This window comes from Protopterus annectens, chromosome 9.part0, assembly GCF_019279795.1.
Source record: "Protopterus annectens isolate FY-2018-M chromosome 9.part0, PAN1.0, whole genome shotgun sequence".
Classification (NCBI taxonomy): Eukaryota; Metazoa; Chordata; order Ceratodontiformes; family Protopteridae; genus Protopterus; species Protopterus annectens.
The window spans coordinates 1,711,879,977-1,711,905,130 of record NC_056743.1 but is presented as its reverse complement, the minus strand read 5'-3'; the positions used below and the strand labels follow the sequence as shown (position 1 = coordinate 1,711,905,130).

Sequence of the window (25,154 nt, the reverse complement as noted above, 5' to 3'; positions counted from 1 at the left end):
TTTGGTCCTTGGGAAATGGTCTCTGGATCCACAGTAGGATTATTGAAGAGGAATTTGTGAGAGTCAGGTACCCTGTAGTACCGGTCAGGTTTCCTGGGAGCTGGAGACAAAGTGTCTGGGGTAAGGCTGGATTCCAGGAAAACACCATCTACTATCTCCAGAACAGGAGGGATAGCTAGAGACCTGTGTTGAGGCAGGAGTAAGAATTCCCAAGTCTCTTTTTGGACTCTGAATAGTCCTGGCTTTCCCAGCAGCAATGCTCCCCCAAGGGTATGCAAGATTTCACCAAAAGAAAAAGTCTTCTGGAGGAGAAGCAGAGGAAATGGAATCCTCTGCATCAGAATCCTCATAAGTAGATGAGGGTAAATCCTGGTAGGCAGAAGGAACAGGGATATCAGATTCCTGATCAGAAGAATCAGAAAGAAAATCAGTTCTAGGACTCAAGAGGGGGAAGGCTGGTTTCCCCTAATTAAGGTAATAAGGTCTTCAGCCATTCTAAATCATTTGTTTTTCAGGATATGGGCCTGAGAATGCGGTTTGGTAGTCTGTTTTCTAGGCGTAGTGCGAGCTTTAGGCCTGAGAAATTCTGTATTCTTAGCTTTAAACGAATTAGTCTGTTTAATATGAAAATCGGTAGGCCTGAATACACCCTCAGAAGCCGGTGCCTGCACAGCGGCTCCAAACCCATCCAAGGTAGAGACATCCGCAGGTTCCATAATCGAGGAAGCATCTCGCAGCATACTGGACTCCAAATGGGTCTCAGGAGAGGCTTGCGAATCTGTAGTAGCGGGTATCAGGGGCTGAAAAACTGCCAGAGTAATGGCGGACTGGCGACTAGCTTAACGGAAGCATCGTTGGCAGTTCTGGACCTATGCGGTCTGTCTTTGTCTTTATCCTTACATTTTTTCACAAGATTTGTAGTCTGATGGCTTAACGAAGCCATTTTGGAGTACGGAGATAGAGAACAAAAGTATTTAGCTACAAAAGTAGCCCGATGACGAATAGTTGGGGTGTTGAACAAGGCACAAAACCGACAGCGAGGGATGTCGTGGTCTGGGCCTAAACAGGTGACGCAGTAAGAATGAAAATCTCTATGAGGCATTTGCTTTCTGCAGGCAAGACAATTGTTAATTTTTCTGACATCAGTTAGAACAAGGATAAAGGATCCCCAACGGGATACTTCTTTTTGAAGACTTCAGGTCTGAAACTCGAAAACGAAAGTAGGCCGACCAGCACTTGTGAACTGCTTCTGCTTTGGGCACCGCACTGCAAGAAAGACTGATATAATGGTGTTGGCTGCATGTTTTATACCCCTGACGACCTGACATCATGGAAGAAGCGACAGCATCTGACGCAGAAATTCAAAGACTCTGGTATTCAGGCCGCCGGAGGGCTACCTGCAGACAGATAACCCAAATGTGAGGACTGCAACAGTAAAACATGAACATCATAGCTTCCATGGGACCAGATAGTACCATCTCCAGGAAGAACTAGCTTCACCATTAAAGCACCCTATTCAACCACAGCCCAAGTACATGCTTCAATCCAGCAGAGTAGAGAACTGCCATTGTCACCCCCTTGCACAAAGGTGGTGCCACTACTGACCATAGAAACTATAGCCCCATTAGCTTGACAAGTCTGATTTGTAAAGCCATGAAGTGTATTATTATGGATCTCATATGCAAGGACATAGGCAATCTCCAATCACCTGACCCCACCCAGTTCAGATTAGTGAAGGGCAGATCTTGCCTGTTGAACCTGGTTGACTTTGAGATGGTCACCAAGGCCATGGAGGAGGGAAAGTGAGTACACACACATCTTACCTTGACTTGGCCAAGGCCTTTGACACAATCCCCCACTATAGCATCACTGAAAAGCTAACACAACTTGGTGTAAATCCTTATTTCATCAGGTGGGTGGTCATCTGGCTCACCGATAGGACCAACAAGGTTAAAATAGCTGCCTCCACCTCCCAACAGCAAACCTGTCACTAATGGTGTTCCCCAGGGATCTGTCCTGGGACCCCCTACTGTTTAGCATCTACTTCTCAGAGGCCCAGGAAAAGACAAAAGGCCTGTGGCTGACCAAGTCTGCAGAGGACTAAATTGGGTGCTGTCAGACTCCCCAAATGATGTTAACATACTGCAAAAGGGTCTCACAGCAACACATGACTGGTGCCAAAGCCATGGCCTTAAGTTAAATGCAAAAAAAAAGTATCATACCATTTGGCAAAAGCACAGTCCCTACTGATTACCACATCTACGGCAACCACCTAAGCACACAACCTGTGGTGAGAGTCTTTGGTACTGAGGTTGACAATCTCACATTCGACCATCATGTAGCGGCAGCGGTCAGAAAAGCCTTTTACTTGGTTCATCTCATAAGTAAAGGGATTGCATCTAGAAAAAATTACCTCTCTGTACTTCTCCCTCATTAGGTCAATAAAGGAGTACAACACCCCATTTGTTATGTACCTTTCCAAACACCTGCACAAACCAGAAAGGCCACAGAAATACCTCACAAAGAGAATCCATGGCCTCCAATACCTGTCTTATGTGGGCAGGCTCAAATCACTACCACTCTACTCGGTATTGTACAGATTGCTCAGAGGTGATCTGTGTCTCACCTACAAGGCAATGTCGGACCCTGCCTTACTAGAGATGCTCCATATCAGTTAGTCTAACTCCTTGCGCATTACCTACTCGAAAGGCCTAAATCTAATGTGAGAAATCATCCAAACCTGCTGGAGAGACAGGTTCGTCTCCCAACGGCTGCCTCATCTCTGGAAAAACTTCCCATACATGTCAGAGTAGCTCACTAACCCTCTTCAAGTACAACCATCATTAGTGGATAGGAAAGCACAAGTTTGTCCCAGGGGTTCCACTTGTGTCCCTCATTGACATGGGCGACAGGTGCTGACTGAGGTTTCTTTTTTTGGGGATAACTTTTGGCTAGGCTTGTAAGGGCACTAGGGCCATTAGCTTAGTAACTTCCTATGATCCCAGCTGCTAAGCAAGATATACACCATCACCAACTGCAACACATTCCCAGCTACAGAGCAGCATGATCAGATTCTCAAGCCTGTACATCTATATAAAGATACAGGCAACTTTACTGAGGTTACAACATGCTTTAAAGTAACTTTCTAACTTCCAGCTGTATCAGGCAATCGTGGATGAACACACATTGAACTTTAAATTCAGATAGCCAATTCTTCTCCTTCTATCCCTTAACATTTTAAGTGCTCAGACATCCATTACCTGTACTGTGACGTTATAACAAGGGTGCCTCCTTCACGATGCTTCATCTGGAACTTTAAAGTTGCACCTCTGAATGTAGGGTCCCATTTCTCTGCACTTTTCATTGGTTTCCTCTGCTTCCTTGGTGTTCTCACTCTGCCTACTACATTAAATATATTCACTCCACTTTCTTTCTGATCCTCCAAAGGTTCTTGAGAAGGATGACCGTCACAGTCCGGCACTTCAGTTCTCTCATTCATATTAGAGTCAATTACATTTTCATAGTGCTGTACTTTGCCACTGTCAGGATTTGGCTTCTCACTGCAGCAACTGTTTTCACACACAATCTCTTCAGCAGACTTAGGGAGTTTGCCTTCCACTACTGCTTCACTGTGGCTGACAGAGTAGTCCTTAATATGCAAGCTTTCGGAACCAGACAAATTTTTACACTGCATAGTGATAAGATTAAGAGTATCCATTGAGCTACATCCATGAAATGCTGGTATGAAATTAAAATTAAAGGATCCGGAATAACAAAACTGTGCATTAGTCCCACAGGTAGCAGGTACATACTGCGTCTGCCATTCATCCAACTTTATGTCACTTTTACGTTGCTTCACACTTTGGAAAGCATGTGCAACCATGCCTTGCACACAATCCTCTGCTGGTGAGCACAGGGTTTCCATATCTTTCTGTGGCAGTAATTTAGCAGTTTCTTGCAAGAAGTACAGGATGGTGGTCTCTGGTACCTGAATGCAACACGTGATATCGCCAGAGAGAGATCGACTGGTGCCAGGCTCTGAGTGAGTTGACAAAGGACTGTTCTCAAAATTAGGCCTGCAGAACAAGAAAAAGAAATGACTGAGATACACAAATTTGAGCTACATCCACATTAATCTGTTATACAGCAGTTAAAGAACATGCTTTTCCTCAACACAATATATGCAAATTCAGCCTTTTGTCCACAATTGTGACTTCAATAATGAAGATATCTGCTATAACCAACTTCCCCTTAGTTGACCTAACATACGCTTAGGAGAGTGATACAAAGACCAAAATATATTCAAGTGAAGCTACTTATTTCTTATGAAAAAATTCATCTAATAATTTTTCATAGATTATTAGACAAAAACCTAGTTCCTGTATTAGAATTAGCATCTGTATGATGGAGTTCAAATGATCACTGCTGCATTAGCCTTAGCTACATGGGTTGCATCCTGCCAAGGATACAACAGTCAGCTACAAAAGCTTCAGGACACATTCCACATGGCCAAACTGTCAGGCAGCTCAATTTGAACTGATTAAGAGAAAAATCAGAACATGAAGCCCTTCAGAGCTTTACTGGCAAAAGAGAGAGGGAGGTGGAGCCTGAAAGGACAATGCTAGGAACAAAAAGTCCACACCCTGACATAAAAACAAAATAAGGAGGTTGGTAGGAGGGAGCAGGTACTGTAGCTGTGATCATTCAAACATATGTTATGCTAAGTTTACTTACACAACTGTACTTTGCTCATCATATTGGATCACTGCTGCAACAGACTTAGCTATATGGCTAGATTACCCTACCTTACTACATTTAGGAGGCACAAGGAGAGAAGAATACAAGTGCCCCTGCAAAATGGTCCTTAAAGCCTGATCTAGACCTAGAAAAGGAATCAGGCTTTGAGTGCTTATGTACAGAGGACAAGTAACAGCTTCTAGAATACTTCTAAAATCCAACTCTTTCCAATAAACCATAGATTAAGCCAAGGCCCTGGTAGAGTAGGCCTTGACCCTGCCTGGAATAGTTGTTATGGTGAGTAAAGCAAAAGGTAATTTCCCTAGACAACCATTTGGAAGCAGGCCATTTTGACACCGTTTGTTCCTTCTTACATTCACAAGAAATAAACAATTGATATGAAAAAAAGTACAGTTTTGTACCTACCATAAATGTAGATGTTCGAAGATCCACATTGCTGCAGCCCTTACACTTGGGTAGTCCGCTGTCCTCGGTCGGCCCGAATATCAAAGTATAAGGCTGACGTCGGTCAAGGCGCATTTGACTGACATCAGGACGTCAGGGTACAAATGCGCATGACCGACGTCATATCCTCAGTCTTTTCTTGCCCCAGATGTCAGAAGACCCTAAAAATAAAGGTCAAAACCAAAAGACAGCAAACAACCAAACCACCACCCTTGCACTAACAATATGTACAATATATACAAAATACACAATATGTACAACCCAAACCATAAAACCACCTCTAACTACAGAGGGGAAGGAGGGAGGGTAAATTGGACTGCAGCAATGTGGATCTTCGAACATCTACATTTATGGTAGGTACAAAACTGTACTATGTTCTTCATCTCACATTGCTGCAGTCCTTACACTTGGGTAGAATCCCAAAGCAGAGGTAAGGGAGGATGGCTAACTACAAGGAAGCAGGAGCTGCCAAGATGCCCTGTAAAACAGCAGTGGCAAAACCAGCCCTGGATTTAGAGTAAAGTGGCAGGTGATAATGCCTAGAGAAAGTATGCACTGAACTCCAAGTAGCTGCCTCCAAAATATCCTTGGTTGCCACTCCCCTCAAAAAAGCTGTTGAAGTGGCAGTAGCCCTAGTGGAATGAGGCCTAATCCCAGCTGGAATCTCCTTGCCATGATGGGAATAACAGAAAGCAATGCAAAACCCAATCCACTTAGAAATAGTTTGTTTTGACACAGGCTTGCCCTGAGAACTCAAAGCAAAAGAAACAAACAACTGCTGAGACTGCCTGAACCCTTTAGTTCTGTCCAAATAATATCGTAACTGCCTGTGTACATCTAAAGTGTGCAAAATCTTTTCCCCTTTATTTTGGGGATTTGCATAAAAAGTAGGCAAATGAATAGTTTGGTTTAAAGCCACACTAGAAACCACCTTAGGCATAAAGGAAGGATTAGTAATGATACCCTATCCTTATGGAAAATCAAGAAAGGCTCAACCGCCATAAGGGCCTGCAATTCAGAAACCCTTCTTGCAGAGGTAATTGCCAACAAAAAAGCAGTCTTCCATGACAAATATTTCAACTCAGAAGTAGCTGCAGGCTCAAAAGGTTGTAGAGTGAGTTTCTCCAACACAAAATTGAGATCCCCAGCAGGAGTAGGAGCTCTTAGGGGGGTCTTATATTCTTTGCCCCTCTAAGAAATTGCTTGAACAAAGGATGAGAAAACAATGGTGGGTCACAATCATAGTGAGCGAAATTGCTGCAGCATGAACCTTAATAGAAGAGAAAGACAAACCTTTGTCCAGTAACTCAGTAAGATATTGAAGAGCCACACTCAAATTAGGCTCAGAAACATCAAAATCTTTTGCTGCACTCCAAAATAAAAATCTCTTCCATTTATCTGCGTACACTTTCCTTGTACTAGGCCTTCTAGCTTCCAAAATCACATTCAAAACTTGTTGTGGAAGTTGAGGCCCTCTATGGTTCAAAACAGAATATGCCAGGCTGTTAGGTGAAGAGAATGAAGTTTGACATTGAGCAAATGGCTGTCCTCCTGTGACAACAGGTGTGGAATCGAAGGCAAAGGCCATGGAGGCTTCCATACCAGACTTCTCAGTAATGGGTATCAGTGCTGTCGAGGCCAATCTGGAGCTATTAAAATCATCCTTGGCTTGTCCTGTCTGACCTTTAGAAGTACCTTTGGGAGGAGAGGCAGAGGTGGAAAGGCATACACATGAAGATTGCTCCAATTGAAAGAAAGAGCATCCACTTTCCAAGCTGTGGGATGAAACCTTTTTGTGCAAAACTTTGGCAGCTGATGGTTTAGTGGAGAAGCGAACAGATCTATGTCTGGAGTTCCCCATGACACTGTCAATTTCTGAAACACATGAGGATCCAATTTCCACTCGTGGGGATCCATAATTCGTCTGCTCAACACATCTGCTAAGGAGTTCTGTGCTCCTGGCAGAAACCTTGCCTGAAGATTGAGTTGTAAACTGAGAGCAGTCTCCCACAAAATCATTGCTTGCCTGCATAGAGGATAAGAATCGTTCCCCTTGCTTGTTGATGTACCACATGACAGTTGTGTTGTCTGTTAGAATCAACACCTGCCCTGGAAGAAGTAAATCTTTGAAAGCTATTAATGCAAACTGGACTGCTAACATCTCCTTTAGATTGATATGCAGATGTTGTAGTCTGGCAGGCCACTTGTCTTGTATCCACTTTCCATTTAGATGAGCTCCCCAAGCTTTGTTTGAGGCATCTGTCGTTAAAATCTGACTCGCCTCTGGCCGTGTCACAGAGAGTCCCTTGTTTAGGTGACATTCCTGAGCCCACCACAAAAATTCCTTTTGAATGCAAGGTATTATTTGAATGACAGTGTCTAGATCCTGGCAGTGCTGTGTCCATACATTTTTGAGATACCATTGTAGCTTCCTCATATGCAGTTTGGCATTGGGAAGCACCAGAATACAAGATGCCATGAACCCTAAGGCTTGAAGGACTGTCCTTGCAGTCAGCCCGGACTGATGAGATAGCTGATGGAAGTAAAGGGATAGACTCTTTTGTTTGTCCGGGGTTAAAAAGGCCATCTGGGATGCTGTATTCAGTCTCACACCCAGAAAGCACATGTCTTGAGAGGGTACTAGACTGGACTTTATTTCGTTCACAGAATACCCTAGGCATCTTAGCACTGCTATCACATATTCCAAATGACGAAGGAGCTCTTCTCTTCCTTGAGCCAGAATCAGGCAGTCGTCCAAATAAGGATAGATCTGTATTCCTTTCAGCCTGAAGAAAGCCATCACTGGAGCCAGAACTTTTGTGAACACTCTGGGCGCAGTAGATAAGCCAAAGGGCAATGCAGAGAACTGATAGTGAAAAGTCCCAGCTCGAAACGCAGATACTTCCTGCAACTTAGCCTGATAGGAACATGAAGGTAAGCCTCCTTGAGATCCAAAGTTACCATCCAATGATCCTTGCCCAGCAGAGTCAAAAGCTGTTGTAACGTCAACATTTTGAACTTGGGAATGTCCAGATAAGTGTTGAGGATAGATAGATCCAAAATTGGTCTCCACGTGTTCCCCTTCTTTGGTACTAGGAACAGGCGAGAATAAAATCCTAGGCCCACTTCTGGCATAGGGACCGGCTGTATGGCCCCTAGTTGAAGTAACAGAGAAATTTGCTTGTGAGCCTCTATTCTTTGTTGAGGAGGAACGTCTGGCATGCCCCTGAAAGGAGGCAAGGTATGGAAATAAAACCTGTAACCTTGATGTAGGATATCCAATACCCATTTGTCTTGGGTAATTAAACTCCAATTTTCTTTGAAAAGTGCCAACCTTCCTCCCAAAGGTGCTGCCAGACGAGAAGGCTCTGGCAGCTGAAAAGGTAGGTCATTGGGTCTGTTTACGAAAGGACTGACCCCTGCCCTCACCTGAAGACTGTGCAGGAGAACTCCCTGTTCTAGGCCTGAAAGAGCCCTGAGCTCTGTCCCTACCACGTCTAGATCTACCCCTAGTCTGGGAATCATAAGAAGGATACGTCCACCCTTTAGCAGGCCAATTTCTGCTAAACTTTGGAGGCTGAACCTGCAAAAAATCTTTAACAGTCTGCATAGACTTAGCCTTGTCTTCCATTTTCTTTAAAACTGCCTCAACAGGAGGACCAAACAACACGTCAGATTGTAAAGGAGCATCTAAAATCCTTGTTTTAACATGTTCAGACAAATTTTGATCCCTAAGCCAGGCGTGCCTGCGAAGAACTGACCCAGTGGCAGCCACCCTAGACGAGGCCTGTACAGCATCAAAACCACATTGCAAAGAATGCTTACCCACCTGTTCAGAAACATGTACTAAATCTTGCAACTCTTTACAATCAATACCTACTGCCAGAGCATCAACCTTAGACTTTAATTGTGAAAGGAGATAGTTTTGATATTTCAACACGTGAAACTGGCAATTCAAAGCCCTCATAGCAAGAGTGGAAGAAAGTACAGTTTTGTACCTACCACAAATGTAGATGTTCGAAGATCCACATTGCTGCAGTCCTAACACTTGGGTAGTCCGCTGTCCCAGTCGGCCCGAATACCAAAGTATAAGGCTGACGTCGGTCAAGGCGCATTTGTCTGACATCAGGACGTCAGGGTACAAATGCGCATGACCGACGTCATATCCTCAGTCTTCTTGCCCCAGATGTCAGAAGACCCTAAAAGGATAAGGCCAAAACCAAAAAACACCAAACACTCCTGTACCTAATATATGTACAATATATACAAATTTACAAAAATAGAACCCCACCCACACAACCACCCCTAAACACAGAGGGGAAGGAGGGAGGGTAAATTGGACTGCAGCAATGTGGATCTTCGAACATCTACATTTATGGTAGGTACAAAACTGTACTATGTTCTTCATCTCACATTGCTGCAGTCCTAACACTTGGGTAGAATCCCAAAGCAGAGGTAAGGGAGGATGGCTAAACTATAAAGAAGCAGGAGCTGCCAAAATGCCCTGCAACACAGCAGTGGCAAAACCAGCCCTGGATTTAGAATAGAGAGGAAGGTGGTAATGCTTGGAGAAAGTATGCACTGAACTCCAAGTAGCTGCCTCCAAAATATCCTTAGTTGCCACCCCCCTTAGAAATGCTGTTGAAGTGGCAGTAGCCCTCGTGGAATGAGGCCTAATCCCAGCTGGAATCTCCTTGCCATGATGGGAATAACAGAATGCAATGCAAAACCCAATCCACTTAGATATAGTTTGTTTTGACACAGGCTTGCCCTGGGAACTCAAAGCAAAAGAAACAAACAACTGCTGAGACTGCCTAAAATCCCTAGTCCTGCTTAAATAATAGCGCAACTGCCTGTGTACATCTAAAGTGTGCAAAATCTTTTCCCCCTTATTTTGGGGATTTGCATAAAAAGTAGGCAAATGAATAGTTTGGTTTAAAGCCACACTAGAAACCACCTTAGGCATAAATGAAGGATTAGTACGTAATGATACCCTATCCTTATGAAAAATCAAAAAAGGCTCAACCGCCATAAGGGCCTGCAATTCAGAAACCCTTCTTGCAGAAGTAATGGCCAACAAAAAAGCAGTCTTCCATGACAAGTATTTCAATTCAGCAGTAGCCGCAGGCTCAAAAGGTTGTAGAGTAAGTTTCTCCAACACAAAATTGAGGTCCCAAGCAGGAGTAGGAGCTCTACGTGGGGGTCTTATATTCTTTGCCCCTCTAAGAAATTGCTTGAACAAAGGATGAGAAAACAATGGTGGGTCACAATCATAGTGAGCTGAAATTGCTGCAGCATGAATCTTAATGGAAGAGAAAGACAAACCTTTGTCCAATAACTCAGTAAGATATTGAAGAGCCACACTCAAATTAGGCTCTGAAACATCCAAATCCTCCTTTGCTGCACTCCAAAATAAAAATCTCTTCCATTTTTCTGCGTACACTTTACGTGTACTAGGCCTTCTGGCTTCCATAATCACATTCAAAACTTGTTGAGGAAGTTGAGACCTGCTGTGGTTCAAAACAGAATATGCCAGGCTGTTAGATGAAGAGAGTGAAGCTTGACATTGAGGAGATGACCGTCCCTCTGAGACAAAAGGTGTGGAATTAAAGGTAAAGGCCATGGAGGCTTCCTTACCAGATTCCCCAGTAATGGGTACCAGTGTTGCCGAGGCCAATCTGGAGCTATCAAAATCATCCTTGGCTTGTCTTGTCTGACCTTTAGGAGTACCTTTGGGAGGAGAGGCAGAGGTGGAAAGGCATACACATGAAGATTTTCCCAACTGAACGAAGAGCATCCACTTTCCAAGCTGTGTGATGAAACCTTTTCGTGCAAAACTTTGGCAGCTGGTGGTTTAGTGGAGAAGCGAACAGATCTATGTCTGGAGTTCCCCAGGACACTGTCAATTGTCGAAATACATGAAGATCCAGTTTCCACTCGTGGGGATCCATGATTTGCCTGCTTAACACATCTGCTAAGGAGTTCTGTGCTCCTGGCAGAAACCTTGCCTGTAGATTTAGCTGCAAGCTGAGCGCAGTCTCCCACAAAATCATTGCTTGCCTGCATAGAGAATAAGAATGTGTTCCCCTTGCTTGTTGATGTACCACATGACAGTAGTGTTGTCTGTTAGAATCAACACCTGCCCTGGAAGAAGTAACTCCTTGAAAGCCATTAATGCAAACTGGACTGCTAACATCTCCTTCATGTTGATATGTAGATGCTGTAGTCTGGCAGGCCACTTGTCTTGTATCCACTTTCCATTCAGATGAGCTCCCCAAGCTATGTCTGAGGCATCTGTCGTTAGTATCTGACTCGCCTCTGGCCGGGTCACAGAGAGTCCCTTGTTTAGGTGACATTCCTGAGCCCACCACAAAATTCCTTTTGAATGCAAGGTATTATTGGAATGACAGTGTCCAAATCCTGGCAGTGCTGTGCACATACATTGTTTAGATACCATTGCAGCTTCCTCATATGCAGTTTGGCATTGGGAAGCACCAGAATACAAGATGCCATGAACCCTAATGCTTGAAGGACTGTCCTTGCAGTCAGCACGGACTGATGAGATAGTTGATGGAAGTAAAGGGATAGACTCTTTTGTTTGTCCGGGGTTAAAAGGCCATCTGGGCTGCTGTATTCAGTCTCACACCCAGAAAGCACATGTCTTGAGAGGGTACTAGACTGGACTTTATTTCGTTCACAGAATACCCCAGGCATCTTAGCACTGCTATCACATATTCCAGATGCTGAAGAAGCTCGTCCTTTTCTTGAGCCAGAATCAGACAGTCGTCCAAGTAAGGATAGAGTTGTATTCCTTTTAGCCTGAAAAAAGCTACAACTGGAGCCAGAACTTTTGTGAATACTCTGGGCGCAGTAGATAAGCCAAAGGGCAATGCAGAGAACTGATAATGTGAATTTCCAGCTCGAAAACGCAGATACTTCCTGCAACTGAGTCTGATAGGCACATGAAGGTAAGCCTCCTTGAGATCTAAAGTTACCATCCAGTGATCTTTGCCCAGCAGAGGTAAAAGCTGTTGTAACGTCAACATTTTGAACTTGGGAATGTCCAAATAAGTGTTGAGGATAGACAAATCCAAAATTGGTCTCCACGTGTTCCCCTTTTTGGTACTAGGAACAGGCGAGAATAAAATCCTAGGCCCCTTTCTGGCACAGGAACCGGCTGAATGGCCCCTATCTGGAGCAACAGAGAAATTTGCTTGTGAGCCTCTTTTCTTTGTATAGGAGGAATGTCTGGCATGCCTTTGAATGGAGGCAAGGTATGGAAATAAAACCTGTAACCGTGGTGAACGATATCCAATACCCATCTGTCTTGGGTAATAACACTCCAATTTTCTTTGAAAAGTGCCAGCCTTCCTCCCAAAGGTGCTGCCAGACGAGAAGGCTCTGGCAGTTGAAAAGGCAAGTCATTGGGTCTGCTTACGAAAGGACTGACCCCTGCCCTCACCAGAAGACTGGGCAGGCGAACTGCCTGTTCTAGGCCTAAAAGAACCTTGAGCTCTGCCCCTACCACGTCTAGATCTACCCCTAGACTGAGAATCATAAGAAGGATAAGTCCACCCCTTAGTAGGCCAATTTCTACTAAACTTTGGAGGCTGAACCTGCAAAAAATCTTTAACAGTCTGCATAGACTTAGCCTTGTCCTCCATTTTCTTTAAAACTGTTTCCACAGGCGCACCAAACAACACATCAGACTGTAAAGGAGCATCTAAAATCCTTGTCTTTACATGTTCAGCTAAATTCTGATCCCTCAGCCAGGCGTGCCTGCGAAGAACAGAACCAGTGGCTGCCACCCTCGAAGAGGCCTGTACAGCATCAAAACCACATTGCAAGGAATGCTTACCCACCTGTTCAGAAACATGAACCAAATCCTGCAACTCTTTACACTCAATACCTTCCGCCAGAGCATCTACCTTAGACTTCAATTGTGAAAGGAGATAATTTTGGTATTTCAACATGTGAAACTGGCAATTCAAAGCCCTCATGGCTAAAGTGGAAGAAGTATACACCTTTTTCCCCCATCTATCCAAAGCCCTTGCCTCTTTATCAGAAGGAACAGGATTTTTAACAGAAGCCTTAACCCCTTTAGGGCCCTGAGAAACAGTTTCTGGGTCTGCCCTAGGACTCTTAAAAAGATATTTATGAGCTTCAGGCACTCTATAATACCTGTCCGGTTTAACTGGGGCAGGAGGCAAAGAATCAGGGTTCAGGGAAGCCTCTGCAAAAACATCCTCTACCACATCCAGAACAGGAGGTATAGCTAAAGGCCTATGCTGGGGTAGAAACAAAATTCCTAAGCCTTTTCCTAGAATCAGAGAAATCTTGACCTTCCCATTTAAAATGCTCCCTCATGGAATGAAGAGTCTCTGAAAAAGAAAAGTCCTCAGGAGGAGAAGCCGAAGGTGTAGAGTCATCTACATCAGAATCAGAATAAGGAGGATACTCCTGCAAGTCTTCAGCCGAAGACTCAGAAGCCTCCGAGCACTGCTCAAAACTCTCAAGCTCAGGTTCCACCCTAGGCCTCTTATCAGGGGGGGGGGAAAGAACCTCTAATCATAGTAATCAAATCTTCTGCCATTTTAAGCATATGTTTCTTAGGCAGAGACCCTGAAGAACTAGGGGAGACCCCCACTGAAGTTAACCCTGGCCAGCCTCTAGAAGGAGCCTTGGAAACAGAAGGGGAGGGCCTAACCACCTTAGGAAGGGAGGGGAGAACAGCTACCTGAGAAGCCCCTTCAGCCTGGCCTACCTCCTGAGAGGACACATCTTGTAACAGTAAAGTCTCTCCCTGAGAATCCAAAGGAACTTCTGGTAGAACCACCGGCTCCACCGAGCCCTCTAAAGAACCGACGTCCGGGACAGACTGTTCTTCTACCCTAGGCTTCGCTGCTTTGTCTTTGGGCTTTTTAGACGAAGCGGGCGTCGGAGCATCCGACGGCATGTTGTAATTACACCGTTTCCCAAAAACTAACCTGGCACAATCTAATCTTCTCTTAATAGTGCGTTTGTTAAATCTAGCACAAGAGCGACAGCCAACAACGTCGTGCTCAGGCCCTAAGCAAGGTATACACAATGTATGGTAATCTCTATGAGGTATCCGTTTCCCACAAGAAATACAGTTATTCACTTTTTCTGACATCCGGTTAAATACTGAGGCAAGAAAAAACCAAAATATTCCCCAACGGGGTACTTAGCCAACTTTGATTCGGTCTGAAACTCCGACTTCAGAAAATTTCAGAACGCCAACCTGCACTCGCAATACTGCTTCTGCATCGGACCATGCGGCAAAAAAGACTGAGGATATGACGTCGGTCATGCGCATTTGTACCCTGACGTCCTGATGTCAGACAAATGCGCCTTGACCGACGTCAGCCTTATACTTTGGTATTCGGGCCGACTGGGACAGCGGACTACCCAAGTGTTAGGACTGCAGCAATGTGAGATGAAGAACATGTATAAACTTTCTTTCCCCATCTATCCAAGGCCCTAGCCTCTTTGTCTGCAGGAACCGGATTCTTAACAACAGAAGCCTTAACACCTTTAGGCCCCTGGCTAACAGTTTCTGGGTCTGCCCTAGGACTCTTAAAAAGATACTTATGAGCTTCAGGCACCCTGTAATACCTATCCGGCTTGACAGGAGCAGGAGGCAAAGAATCAGGATTAAGAGAAGTCTCTGTAAAAACATCTTCCACTACATCCAAAACAGGAGGTATAGCCAAAGGCCTATGCTGGGGTAAAAACAAAAATTCCCTAAGCCTTTTCCTGGAATCAGAGAAGTCCTGACCTTCCCACTTAAAATGCTCCCTCACGGAATGTAGAGTTTCTGAAAAAGAAAAATCCTCAGGAGGAGAAGCAGAAGGAGTAGAATCATCCACATCAAAATCAGAATAAGGAGAGTACTCCTGCAAGTCTTCAGCCAAAGACTCTGACACATCTGAAGCCTGCTCAAAACTCCCCAGCTCAGGGTCCACCCTAGGCCTCTTATCAGGAGGGGGCATAGAACCCCTAATCAAAGTAATCAAATCTTCTGCCATTTTAAGCATATGCTTCTTGGGCACAGTACCTGAAGAGCTAGGGGTAACACCTACTGAAGCTAAACCTGGCCTGCCCCTGGGAGAAGCCTTAGAAACAGAAGGAGAGGGCCTAGCCACCCTAGGAAGGGAGGGGAGAATAGTAACCTGAGAAGCCCCCTCAGCTTGACTTGCCTCCTGAGAGGCCACATCTTGCAATACTAAAGTCTCACCCTGGGAACACAAAGAAACCTCCGGTGGAGCCACCGGCTCCACCGACACCTCTAAAGAACCGGCGTCCGGTACCGACGGTTCTTCCAGCCTAGGCTTAACTGCTTTGTCCTTGCGCTTCTTCGAAGAAGCAGGCGTCGGAGCATTCGACGGCATTTTGTAATTGCACCGCTTCCCAAAGACTAACCTTGCACAATCCAACCTCCTCTTTATAGTGCGTTTATTAAATCTAGCACAAGAGCGACAGCCAACAACGTCGTGCTCAGGCCCTAAGCAAGGAATACACAAAGTATGATAATCTCTATGCGGTATCTGTTTCCCACAAGAAATGCAATTATTGACTTTTTCTGACATCCGGTAAATCACTGAGGCAAGAAAAAACTAAAATATTCCCCAACGGGGTACTTAGCCAACTTTGAACTCTGTCTGAAACTTCGAAATCGAAAAATCTCAGAACGCCAACCGGCACTTGCAATGCTGCTTCTGCATCGGACCATGCGGCAAAAAAGACTGAGGATATGACGTCGGTCATGCGCATTTGTACCCTGACGTCCTGATGTCAGTCAAATGCGCCTTGACCGACGTCAGCCTTATACTTTGATATTCGGGCCGACCGAGGACAGCGGACTACCCAAGTGTAAGGACTGCAGCAATGTGAGATGAAGAACATTTTAGCTCTGTCAGGATAGTACCAGAGTTGTCTGTGGACATCCAAGGAACAAGGTATCCTTTCTACCTCATTTTTAGGTCCCGGAAAGAAAACTGAGATGGACAGTTTGGATTAAAGTAAATTTAGATACCACTTTAAACATAAAAGAAAGAATTAGTCCTCAAAGACACCCAGGCCCTATAGAAAACGAGAAAGGGTTGACTCACCATAACATCCTGCAACACAGACACCCTTCTTGCAAAGGTCAGAGAAATCAGTAAAACCGTTTTCTATATTAAGAACCTCAAGTCAACCATATGGGCTGGTTCAAATGGAGCAAGTGTTAGCTTAACATCCCAAGAAGGAGGCCTCTTATGCAAAACTCCTTTCAAAAACATTTTGTCATGAGACTGTATTGAAAGAGGATCCATGGGCAGACATGCTGAAATGGTACAGCACAGTAACGCATATAAATATTTTAAAACCACAGAACTAGCCCTGTATGGGTGCTGGTTATGTTGTTGGCACCAATTATAAAACCTTTTCCATTTGCTAATATTTGATTTTCTAGCAGGAGGCTTTCTTGCCACCATTTGAACTTGCTGCATCTGCAGGTCCTCAGTAAACATGTGAGTAAAAGGAATTTATTTAGACCCCATCTTTCAGGCAGCCATCTGAAGTTAAATGTCATCGTGTATCAAAACACATCTGGTCTTGTGCGAGTACATCCACTCCATAACGAAGCTTGAGGTAATAACCCCTGGCCATCTCCAAAAGAAGTGGCAACCACAGTTGTCTGGGCCAGAAGGGATTCACCTTGGTGATCTTGAGGGATTCCTTCTGAATCTTCAGAAGTATGCTGGATATTACTGGGAAAGGGTGGAAAAGCATACAGGAACATTTCTGTCCAATAAAAAGGCAGGTCTTCCAGGAACAGAATCTTGCCAGTTGACTGCCTCTCTGAACAAAGAGGTCTACTTGTGGAACTCCCCACAGATGGATCAAACCTTGGATGACCCCTGATCTAGTTCATAGGTTGGTACTAGGCTATCGGCCCTAGGGCCTATACAAGCCTAGCCATAACAATTCCCTGGCTATTTTTCCCACACTATTTACTTCCCTAGACCCCTGTCTAGCAGGGTGACTGATGTGATCTCTGGGGTGAATTTCCTTTCTCCCATCCAGTCATCAAGTTTCCTTCTGAAGACAGCAAAGAGGTGCTCTGTTTGAAATGTATGGGCAGTCTATTCCAGAGTCTGGGGAGTCTCTGGGTCAGGAACCTATACCTCCAGCATGTTTTGTTTGTGATGGCAAGGTTTAGATCCCTGGAGCATGTGGCTCTGAGGGATTGGGATTTCTTTAAGTGTAGCATGTCCAACAGCTCTGGGTTTGACATGGTCTTGTATGTTAAGCAGAGATCGCCTCTGAGTGGACGATATGTGAGAGTATAGCTGGAGTTTAAGGCGGTCAGCATAGGGCATCTGCTTTAGGCCTGTGATTCTTTTAGTGAGGTATTCTGCGGCCTTTCCAGTCGTTGCAGATGTCTTGAGAGGTACATACCAAATGGGGGGTTGTTTTCTATAATGGGTCTAATGAGGGATGAGTACAGTGGGACAATGACCGCCTTTTTTATGGATGAAAAGCCCTTAGTGATGAGGTGTGCCACATAGAAGGATTTCCTGACAGTTGTGGTGATGTGGTTATTGAAGGTGAGACCACTGTCCACCTGTGTCCCTAAGTCTCTTATCACACTTTCGGTGTTTTAGTGTACTGCCACCTATGTGGTAATTCATGGGTACATGTTTTTTTTCCCCAAAGTGGAAAACTAAACATTTCTTGGCATTGAGCTTGAGCCCATGGCTCTGGCACCAAGTATCTGTTTCTGTAAGGCCCATTTGTAGAGTATCAACATCATTTGTGGATTCAATAATGGCTCCCAGTTTGCAGTAATCTGTGAACTTTGTTAGCCAGAGTCCCTTAGTGTTGGCCTGTACTTCAGAGAAGTAGATGCCAAACGAGAGGTCCCAGGACTGAACCCTGAGGTACTCCACCCGTCACTTGTCTGGAGCTGGATTTGGAGTCAGCTACTTTTACAATGTAGGTTGTCAGTAAGCCAGCTGGCAACCCATCGAGTGATGTAGGGATTAATGCCCAGCTTAGTAAGTTTATCTAAGATTCCAGAGTGGGGGATAGTGTCAAAGGCCTTGGTGAGGTCCAGAGAGGCTGTGTGGACTGCCTTACCCTCGTCCACGGCTCTGGAGACTGATTTGAAGAAGTCAATCAGGTTCAGGAGACAAGATCAGCCCTTCATGAACCCAAACTGGGTGGGGTCCAGTGTTTTAAGGTTGCCAATGTCTTTGTTTATAAGTTCCATGACAATACGTTCCATGGCCTTGCAGATTAGGCTCATCAGACTGATGGGGGCAGTAGTTCCCGAGATCCAAGGTGGATCCCCCCTTGTGGAGTGGGATAACTGTAGCTGTGCGCCACTCAGTGGGCATGAAGCCTGAGGTGAGGGTATGATTAAACATGACACTTAGGTGAGGTGCCAGTTCATTTTGTAGTTCATGCAGTACACAGCACAGGATGTCATCTGGTCCCATGGATGCTGTATTCTTAGCTTTGGAGAGTGCGTTTACCTGTGTGGCCATTACTGAAATTTGGTAATCTTCCAGTATTGAGATGGGCCATTTAGGGGGTGAAGTTAGCACTGAATCGATCTGCCTGGATATTGGCAATATCCTTGGGATCAGTATATTTAATGCCATTCTGTTGTAGCTCAGAGCAGATCTGAGCATTGCCATTTAGATTCTTGACAGTTATACAATGCCTTGTGGTTGTCTTTGGAATATTTGGCAATTTTATTTTCGTAACTAGCTTTCGAGGATTTTATGAGGGATCTCAGCTTCTTACCGAGGGCTGGTAAGGGAGTTTTTTGCATCCTGGGATTTTCCTCTTTTCTGCAACAGTTTCTTCCTTTTGTTGTAAAGTTAGTTTATGGCAGGGGACCACCAGATTGGCTTCCTTTTTTTGGAGGAGAGCATCTTGGTTCTATTTGAGATGGCACGATTCATGCACGAGTGGATGTGCTCGTACAGTGCCTTAGTGTAGGACTCAGCAGTCAAACTTTCAGTTCCCGTCTGCATGGGTGTCATGAAGTTTGTAACATCTGACTTGAGTAGCATGAAGTTGGCTTTGGAGAAGTTTTTTATGGAGGTTTCCTTTTGAGGTGTGGGGGTGAGAAGTGGATGTTAAGGGTGATTAGCTTATGGTCTGACCTGACCAACGAGGGGATGACCATAGGTGTGGAGCATCGATTTCCCATGTTGGTAATGACCAGGTCTAGGATATTGGAGCCCCTGGTGGGACTATGGATTAGTTGATCCAGGGCATTGGAATTTATGAATTCCAAGAACAGTTGGGCAAAGGTGTTGGTACACGAGTAGTTTTCCCAGTTAATGGCAGGGTAGTTGAAATCACCCAGTATTAGGGTGTTTGGCTGTATATTAATATTTTCCAGCATGTTTAGAAAGGTGTAGTGAGAATTGTGGGGGATCTGTAGCAAGCTACAATTTGGATTGCAGTCTTACCTAGTGTTAGTTGCACCTGGAGAGTTTCAGACGCATTGTGTTGGGCAACTAACCTGGTGGTGTGAATATCTTTGGTAAATATGGACACTCTTCACTCACGAGAGTCTGCCTTTGTCCTGCTCAGCTTGTCTGCCACATAGCTTTGCTCTACAACCATCTAACATTCAGAGTGAAATTGTGCTGTAAAGCAGTATCCCATGCTAACATGGCTAGGCTGTATAGGGGGTAATACCTGGTTTCCCCTTGCTCATTTATTTATCTGCTTTTCCTTGTGCTGATATTGTAAAAATGCATTTTGCCTCTTCTTGTCTTTTGCACCAATTTACTTCATGTGAATTAATTATCTAGCTAGCTGTTGGATAAAGTAGTGTATTTGTACACTCTAGCAACCATTTGTTCTCTCATCAAGGTCCGTGATTTTCCTCCTACTGTACTGGGAAGCAGCCTGGTCTGTCTAAGCCAAGGAAACTAGAGATTTCTGCATGTAGTTTTATTGGCTGGAGAGCTCATTTCTGCATGTAGTTTTATTGGCTGGAGAGCTCATTAAATTAGCTTATCTTGATTTTAGTGCCTTTATAAATTCTGAACAAAGGAGTGGCTCTTGGCTCATTTACACAACGCAAAGTACTTTTATTGAATAATCACACTTTTATGAGCTGTTTAAGGTAAACTGCTGTATCCATAACAAAGTTTATTTGTGGTAGCACTTCAGTCCTGACACACACTTCCTGTGCTTTTACATTAGGAGGACTGGGATTATTCATCTAGTGGCTGCTGCACTGTATTTTACTGCATTTGTTGCACTTTGGCTGTATTTCACACAACTTGCCACTTTTACTTAATTTAAGAAAAGATCCATTTCTGCTGTTTTAGTCTGTTGCGATTAATAATTAAGAATAAACTGTGCTACTTCTCACAGTTGCTTATTTAATTAAAAAAATACTTTTTTTTTCCGGTGTTCCATTGCACTTCTGTTGGCCGTAGTATAGACTGGATTCAGACGGGCTAAATTCAGTTCTATATGTAGACAGAGCACTAAAAATCAGGACGACTTTATTTTTTTTTTTTGGAGAAGCCCCCCCCCCCCGCACCCTCCTAGGAGGAGCGTACAGTAGGTCTAGCTTATTGAAGGTTACTGGTTCAGGGCTCAGTTTGACATAATTCATTGGTGCATGGATCAGTTGGAGCTTTTTCACTGGTTTCTTTGTATTAGCCGCTTTGCTTTCGCTTGCATATAGTGCACCATCACTCACCACTGCACAGAGATGGTAACTTTTGGCAGTTACAGACGCAAAAGCACCGCTAGAAGTATTTTCCCTTCGAAGCGGCTGCTATATAGCACACCAGTTTTTGAATAGCTCTCAGCTGTTCAGTGAGCCATCCAGCAAAGATTTTACCTCTTACCTATCAACATCAGACCCTACAGATACGCTTTTTTATAGACCTCCTATTATACACTCCTTAGGTTAGTCACCCTGAAATAGCTCCCTGTTTGATACCATCTTTTTCTCCTTATCTGCTGAGATACAAGGTTCAAACCTTGCATTATGGACGGTCAGTTTCCCCTCTGGTTTTCCTGCAGTCATGGTGGACATGGGTTTTTGAGGCAGTGTAGCAACTGCCTCATGTACACTGACAACCCCTTATTCCTAAAATCACTCAAGTACAATTTGCCAGAGATGCTTGCACACTAAGAATCTGGAATCACTGCACTCTCGCACCCAAAACAGCACCACTAAACAGGTTCTCGGTAAACACACCACGACTCCTAATCGTAATATGCACCCAACACAAACCTTTATATGCAGAGGTACTCTCCAGAAACCTTCCTAAACAAAGACCTCCAAAACACAAACGTGCTATACCTAACAAACATGCTACACCCAAAGCACCAATTCACATAAAAACACTAGCACCCATCTCACCAAATAAGCCCTTAACTCATTAACCCGAGTACAGACTCACAGTGCCTCTGTGCTTACATCCGAGCATGCTGCAAGACTATAGGAATTGCAAGCTTTTACCACCGGAGTACCTTCCACAGGCGTGAGAAACTGCAATGTAGACTTATAATGTGAGCAGCATGTAAAACATGCTGAAATCATAACCTATTTACCTTGTATAGTTATGATTCAGTGCGTTTTTACACGCTGCTCACATTAAACTTTCAGAAGCACATCAGCTTGTAAAGCGGTTGATAGTGGTGGCAGCCAATCAGATTCTTGCCATCTAAGCCACCACCTGCATAACACCTCCATCCAAACACAAAATGTCTTTTGTTCTCCCCAAATAGAGGGGCCAGCAGCAGGTAATTCCTTTTCTTTTTGCTAATATTTGCAGATTTTACCTGCTACTGGATCCCTCTATTTTGGGCAATGATTGCAAGGACAGATATTGGAGACACCTTTGGCGGTTGATAACAGGAAGTTCTCGTTGGTTTTCTTCTGTCTGGCCCAAGAACTGCTTTTCTTGTCCTTTAGGTAAGCTATCTGATGATCATAGGGTCATGGTTAAGTTAATGTGGGCAGAACAGAGATGGCAGTGTAACCCTTTTTTACTTTCCGGGAGTAGGAGTCACAAAAGCAGGAAAGTCATAATGTGTATGGGTCAAGTTTTACTTGCATAAATTTATTTCGGAAGAAGAAGATATTGCAGCTATTCATAACCGTAATCGTGGTGCTCATGAAGCAAAAATAGTTTGCTTCAAAAATAAATGTTTCTCCTCCGTTTGTGAATCCTACTCCTGGCTGCAGTACTGGTAAGTTATATTCTCAGAGGCAATCTTATTATTGGTATCACAGGCAAGTACTTGAGATTGGTTGCCTAGTGCAGACAATCTCCGTGCTTAGGTAGGGCTAAGTATTTCTCATAGAAGCAGTGTGAAGGCAACATATCTTCAGCTTATCTTGCTTAGTGAAATGTAACCTTATACATTTTTTTTTTACAACTGCAGACTGCTCATCTGTTCCCTGTTGTGGTAACCATCATGGTTATGTGAATTGGGTTGCCTGTTTTTATGGCATTCCATACCTTGTACGCCGATACCAAGTGACAGATTACATAAAGTACAGACATATGGTCACTTGGACACACAGCTGAGACTTTGGTGTAGGAATATATGTCATCATATAAAAGTCAGTCATATCGAGCGTGTGCAGTTACATCATGTTCCGTTTTTGCCTTGTACCTGTGCACCTGCTCACTCATACTTCTGTTGCACCGTTCTCTGCTTCCATTTCAGTTTAAAGGTACTGTTGTTAAGATGCGTCTTTTCATCACAGCACTGAGCTTAAATAGAGCCTTTCCTTGGCAGGTTGCCAGGTTCTCAGTTTTGGGGTCTAAATGGAAAATTGTTTTTTGGCTTGCAGAATAGTTTAAATTTGCTTTTTAAGACAACAACATTGACTTTTTTTCTCCTTAAAGTTAACTTTATCTGTGACAAAAAGAAACATTGAACACTGCGTATTTTCTGTTTTCAGCAAATCCACTATTAGTAAGATAACAGCTCAAACACTGAATCTAAGGCAACCATTTTTATAGAGGTTTCCATGAAGCTTTAAATGCATTTGTTGTTTGTAGTAAAATTGCATCAAGCCAGAAATTGAAGACATTCTTAAGAAAACAGTGGTTCAGTGGAGTGCAAAATACGTAATTCTGAGAGGGGAATTTCATTATGTTTGTTAACTGGGTAAGCTCGCTAAACAAGTGTCACTTGTCAGGAGCTACCTGGGAGCACTGACTGGTCAAGTGACTTACTCACCTTTACACAATAAACAAGTGAAGGTGGGTGGAATCAAGTGCACCCCTGACTACAGGAAGGATATTATTAATACAGGAAGGATATTATTAATTCCTGAGAGTCTTAATATTCTGTGAATTTCAGTGCAGCAGATAACTAACCGCTACTGTGCAGATATAAAGCTGTTCATAGGCAAGCACTAGACTAGATGCCCCTATGAGCCATTTTAAGCCTACCCACACTCCCTTTTTTGCACTCAAATGAAACCAATCCCATTTGGTTAGAGATTGGCCTTACTCGTGCCATGTTCAATATTTTATATATTGCCTCTAATGAATACAACTGGCATCATACCATAGACAATTTTAGGGGACCCATGCATGGGTATAAAGCATTTAGGAGCTGCCTCTGTCCATTAGTAATAGAAGATTTACCCCAAGACTGCCCCTTGTGTTTCCCATCCATAGATTCAAGTTGCTCTTGAATATGGACAGGGATGAGCTTTAAGAATAATAAAAGTTCATGATGCTTCTACAACAGCATAGTAAGGTGGCTGGGACAGGCGGAATTGCTTCATGTGGAAGCTGTTCCTAAGGAGGCCTATGTATAGCTTCTAAAAAATTGTGGTTCATGATGTATATTGTATACCAGAGGAATAGTTAACTGAATGCTCGTTTCAATGCATTCAGAAGCTATCAGTTATGACATCAGTATTTGGTTCTGTATTTTTTTGTCTGCTGTTTGATTTTAAGCAATGGACTGCGACTGGGATGAGAAAAATTCTTTGTGTTGATGTTTGTATTTTTCTTTAGATGGTAGTTGTATTTGGATTGTAAGGTTAATGGCTTAACTTTGCTATTTTGTTGTAGTTTGTTTGCACATGTGTTTTGTTTACTGTTTGCCAAGTAGAAAATAGCGACATAAGCTACGATGCTGTCAAAGTGGTATCAGCTGTGCTCATATGGACTGATCCTGAGTTTGTCCCATCAGTTGTAGTTGGGTGACTCGTATCCTATATTTTTAGTTTTTACTTTTAGAATAATTTTGGATGAGTTAACCCCACCCACTTTTGACATGATGTGTTAGAACAGTTCTACACTTGATCTTATAGAAGTTTAGAGTGGAACAGTTCCTGGAGAGGGGGTTATTTGTGTTTGGACAGATTTTGTGGCTTGACGGGGAACCCTGAAGTTGCAACTAATAGCAGATGTTTGAAAAAAATATGACTTGGAAAAAACCTGTTTACTCAACAGTTTGAGAATACTTTAAGGTTTGCCTCATTAACCTTCAGTGTTTTCATACACCTTGTTCCTGGGGGGTAGCAAACTCTTTGAAGGACGTTTTAGGTGCCGAGTTTGACGAATGCTGAACAGTGAATTATCATAACCATTTCAACAAATGTTTTAGAAAAGCTACTACTGAACAAATAAGATTGCATGTCTTGCTTGAATAGTTAACTGCACTATGTTTGGTAGAAAATGGGTAAGTGAGACTGCATCACATTAATAACGTTCTAAGCACACAATCAGTCGTGAGGGACTTGGTTGATAGCAGTCTGACGTTTGCCCACCATGTTGCCTCCATTGTGGGGGGAGGGCTTTCTACATCTCCTCAGCAAATTAGTGGAGTGGCAGTTCTTACCCTTTTTCTCTTTACATGTGCCCTTTCCGTGCCCCCTTGTCAGTTACTGGCCAGGCGCTTCATTTTGGTGCATGTTC

The 25,154-nt window shown here is 43.8% G+C and overlaps 1 protein-coding gene across 1 annotated transcript in view; it reads right to left on the bottom strand.

Annotated features, from left to right (window-relative positions):
* The window catches only part of LOC122810766, a 427,664-nt gene that overhangs the window by 335,258 nt on the left and 67,252 nt on the right, over nt 1-25,154 (bottom strand). The window contains exon 3 of the mRNA XM_044082326.1: nt 3,261-4,076. Within this exon, the coding sequence (XP_043938261.1) occupies nt 3,261-4,076 (816 nt within the window). The remainder of the gene's footprint in view (nt 1-3,260; nt 4,077-25,154) is intronic.